Raw genomic sequence first — 3907 nt, 5'->3', positions numbered from 1 at the left:
CTCTTCCTCCTCACTAGTGTAGTCATCCTCGGTGTCGGAATCCACAGCTAACACGTCGACATCCAAATCCAGAACCTCTCTCCTCACAGTCCTACAAACTACCCTAGTGAAGTCTGTCTCCAAATCAACCACGTCGGTGGCAATGTTCTCCTCCATCACGTGAACCAAAGGTTTCACACGATATCACAAAGAGGAAGTGGACGCACCCTAATGAGTGGAAGGTGTGGCGACTAGCTCCCCCTTTCCTCCACGAGCCTCGAGGAAGACGCAATGTCCGTAGGGTCAATGCCAACAGGAGGTGTCAGTCTATGGAGTTCTCCTGGTGCAGCGTCAATCTCAAACGGATACTCCTCCTCAGACGATGACGGTGGTGAAGGTGGTCGCATCCTACAACCGGGTCCAAAGCGAACCATCAGTGGCAAGTCAAAGCTCAGGGTATACTTCCGCAGTACTCCCTTCGTCAAGTGTTGGTCAATCTGCAAGTGCATAGAATCTACCCGGTTTTAATTTATCAAACAACCGGGAATTGGAATGCGAATTCAGTTTAAGCCTCGAGTTCACGGTAGGAAAGCGAGTAAAATTCAGTTGTAAGATTGATTGTTGAGGCACTTAGTTAACAAGCTAACAAAGGTGTAAGTGTGAAAATACGATGATGAAAATGTCTTGGGTTCTTGCTCAACTAATTCAGTTTTAGCAAACCTCTTCTACTCACAAAGCTCTGAGTCTCTCCTTCATGCTCTAACCTAATTAGTCATTTATCGATGCCTCGCATAGACAACCCTCTAAGGTCAAAAGATAGGCACAATTCCTTGACAACCTAAACAATTTCTAAAGGCACTAAGCATGCAATTCAGGCCAACAAACCCCAACACTTCCTCAATTCCTAGTAGCAAGCATAGAAGGGGTAATCCCACAACAAGTCCCTAATATATAACAAACTTCTGTTCCAATTATAGAGAAGCACAAAGCTAGCACGCGTTCAAGCTTAAAAGATGAAGCATAGATGTGGGATTCAAAGGTTTACTAAGAAACAACATGAATAGAAAAAGGAATTACAACTAAAACATCCAAAGTCTTACTAAGAACTCAAAGCAAGAGGGGTTTAGCCAAGCATGGCTGTGAAATCCATACAATAAAATAAAGATAGAACCTGGAATATAGGTCTTGGAGAAGCTCCTAAGACTCCAGAGACAAAACCCCAACTTCTAGACTTATAAAAATATGAGAAAATGACAAGAGATCCAATGAAAATGACTAAAATCTTATTTATAGGCAAAAGGGGCGAGTCAGGACGCTCAAGCACCAGCAAAGCATGCTTGAGCGCCATAGCAACAGCCACAAAACCAAAAACGTACGACCTTACTAGCACTCGAGCGCTCATGTGGAGCACCTAGGCGCCATCATCAGAGAGTTTGGCACCAAAAGTTACTGCCTCTCTAGCGCTCAGGCGCCCAGCTCGCCTGAAAAATCTTTCATCTTCAACTTTAATCTCCTTCAATGCATCATTCAAGCCTTTAAACCCCTTGGCCTCCTTTCTTAATCTGTTTCAACCTGGTGGTTACTTGCACAAAAATACTAGGAACGAAACCAAGAATCTCAAAGGTTAAATTGCACGAAAGTCTAAAATCAACTAGAAATTAAGCTAGATCTCTAAACTCTACTAAAATGCCATTAAAGTCCCTACAAAAGGGTTGTGATGTTGGCTAGGTAAAGCACAAGGTAGGTGGTCCCTAAAGAAGACTAAGGCTGCATAGAATGAGTGCGGTCCTCCTTGAAATTCCGGAGCTTCCAAACTTTTGACTCAGCAAACAAGTCTCTTGACCCCTTTTTATTTCATCACTATTTTTTTTTTTTTGCTTTTTTTTGGTACTCCAATTTTGACAAGGATTTCATTTTTTTTTTCTTTCAATATACTTGGGGCAAGAGACAATTGCATCTTTTAACACTACCTCCAATAAGATTTAAGGACCACAACTCCCCATTTTCTAACCAAACAAACAGCCCATACAACAAAGGTAGCGAAGAATTCTCCCAAAGGGCTCAAAGGGGTCAACTAGGGACAAAGATGTAACAAAACTCTGAAGTCCAAGAAAACCTACTAGTCTCATAAACACAAGTCTTCCTTAGCATGCAAACAGTGAAATCAACATAGAATCAAGAAGTGCAAGTGAGTCAGGATCCTCCAGGGAAATTTATAGTGAAGGGTCAAAGATGGACCCTTGTGGACTCACGTCAACTCTATCCTCAAGATAACGCTTAGAAGACCGAAGTCTCCCCCTCTATTTCCAAAACATACAATCACTCCCCCAAAAACAGCACAAAGTATCCACTAAAATATTTTCAAAACGAGCAACATGTGAGAGAACAAAACTTGGGAACATGTCATTTTGAGTATAAGGAATTAATGACCAGGATATAACCAACACTATTTATAATAATGCATGATCTAAAAGATAAATAAAAATCTACAAAGGAAAAATATGCTAAAATGCATGTACTATGCTAAAGGAAAGAGTCGACCTCCTTTTCCAAACACAATGGAGGCCTTAGATGCACCTCCTACTTCAGAATTCGAGCTCTCATTCCCTGCAAAATGCAACAACCAAACAAGCAAAAAAAAAAACAAGACTTGGGTTGTCTCCCAAGCAGCCCTAAGTTATAGTCTTAGGTAGACTGTCCTCCCTGTCAAGCCTGAGGTTTGAGGAATAAGGTTTCCACCTTCAGCACCTCACCACCTTGGTACAATTTCAATCTGTACCCATTCACAGTGAAAGTATTCTTGATCTCAGAGTTCTCAACCTCAATAGCACCATGGGGAAACACCCTTTTGACCACAAAAGGTGGAGACCATCTAGAATTATGTTTCCCTGGGAAAGTCTCAATCTATAATTGAAGAGCATCATAAATTGCCATGAGACAAATTCCCTATGCAAAATCTTCCTATCATGATATTTCTTCGTCTTCTCCTTGTAGATGCTAGCACTTTCATATGCTCGGAGTAGAAACTCGTCGAGCTCATTCAACTGCAAAAGTCTCTTCTCGCTAGCATCTTTCCAATCAATGTTCAACTTCCTAATGGCCCAATAGGCCTTGTGTTCTAATTCCACAGGTAGGTGACAAGCTTTCTCAAAAACCAAGTGGAAGCGGATCGGTAGGCCCATAAAGCATCGTCAAGTTTCCTTGACCAATCCTTTATGGAGGAATCTACCACCTTTTCTAAAATACGTTTCAACTCCCGATTAGATATCTCAACTTGCCCACTAGTTTGAGGGTGATAAGGGGTAGACACCTTGTGTTTGACACCATACTTCTCCAAAAGAGACTCAAAAGTTCTATTGCAAAAGTGAGTACCCCCATCACTTATGATCACATTAGGCACACCAAACCTAGTGAAAATGTTCTTTTTTAGAAAAGCTACCACCACTTTAGAGTCGTTTGTTGAGAGTGCAGCGGCTTCAACCCACTTAGGAACATAATCAACAGCCACTAAAATATACTGACAACCAAATGAAGGTGGGAAAGGTCCCATGAAATCGATGCCCCAAACATCGAACAACTCAACTTCCAAAATATTTTTCAAGGGCATCTCATTTCTCCTTGATATGTTGCCAGTCCGATAACATATATCACAACTCTCAACAAAAGCTCTACTATCCATGTGCGCCAAGAAAATCAACTTTGGAGAACCTTTGCAGCGGTTCTCTCACCATTAAAATGTCCACCATAACTTGACCCATGTCAATGCCAAAAAAAATTTTCAAAATCAACCTCTGGGTTACACCTTCTAATGACTCCATCTGAACAAATTTTGAAAATAAATGGGTCATCCTTGAGGTAAGATTTTGCATCATGCAGAAATTTCTTCTTCTGCTGCCACGTCAAGTCATGGGGAATTAATCCAGCAACT

The 3907-nt window shown here is 41.4% G+C and overlaps 1 protein-coding gene across 1 annotated transcript; it reads right to left on the bottom strand.

Moving 5' to 3' along the window:
• Positions 1–230: 230 nt before the first annotated feature.
• Positions 231–3658, bottom strand: LOC130744303 (uncharacterized). Its single transcript, XM_057596491.1, has 4 exons — positions 3226–3658; positions 2911–3097; positions 2728–2824; positions 231–476 (listed from the first exon to the last, which is right to left on the bottom strand). The coding sequence occupies exons 1-4, from the start codon at positions 3656–3658 to the stop codon at positions 231–233; spliced, it is 963 nt and encodes a 320-aa protein (XP_057452474.1).
• Positions 3659–3907: the final 249 nt, after the last annotated feature.

Source organism: Lotus japonicus, chromosome 3 (genome assembly GCF_012489685.1).
Source record: "Lotus japonicus ecotype B-129 chromosome 3, LjGifu_v1.2".
NCBI classification, from domain to species: Eukaryota; Viridiplantae; Streptophyta; class Magnoliopsida; order Fabales; family Fabaceae; genus Lotus; species Lotus japonicus.
This window is presented reverse-complemented; position numbering and strand designations above follow the sequence as displayed.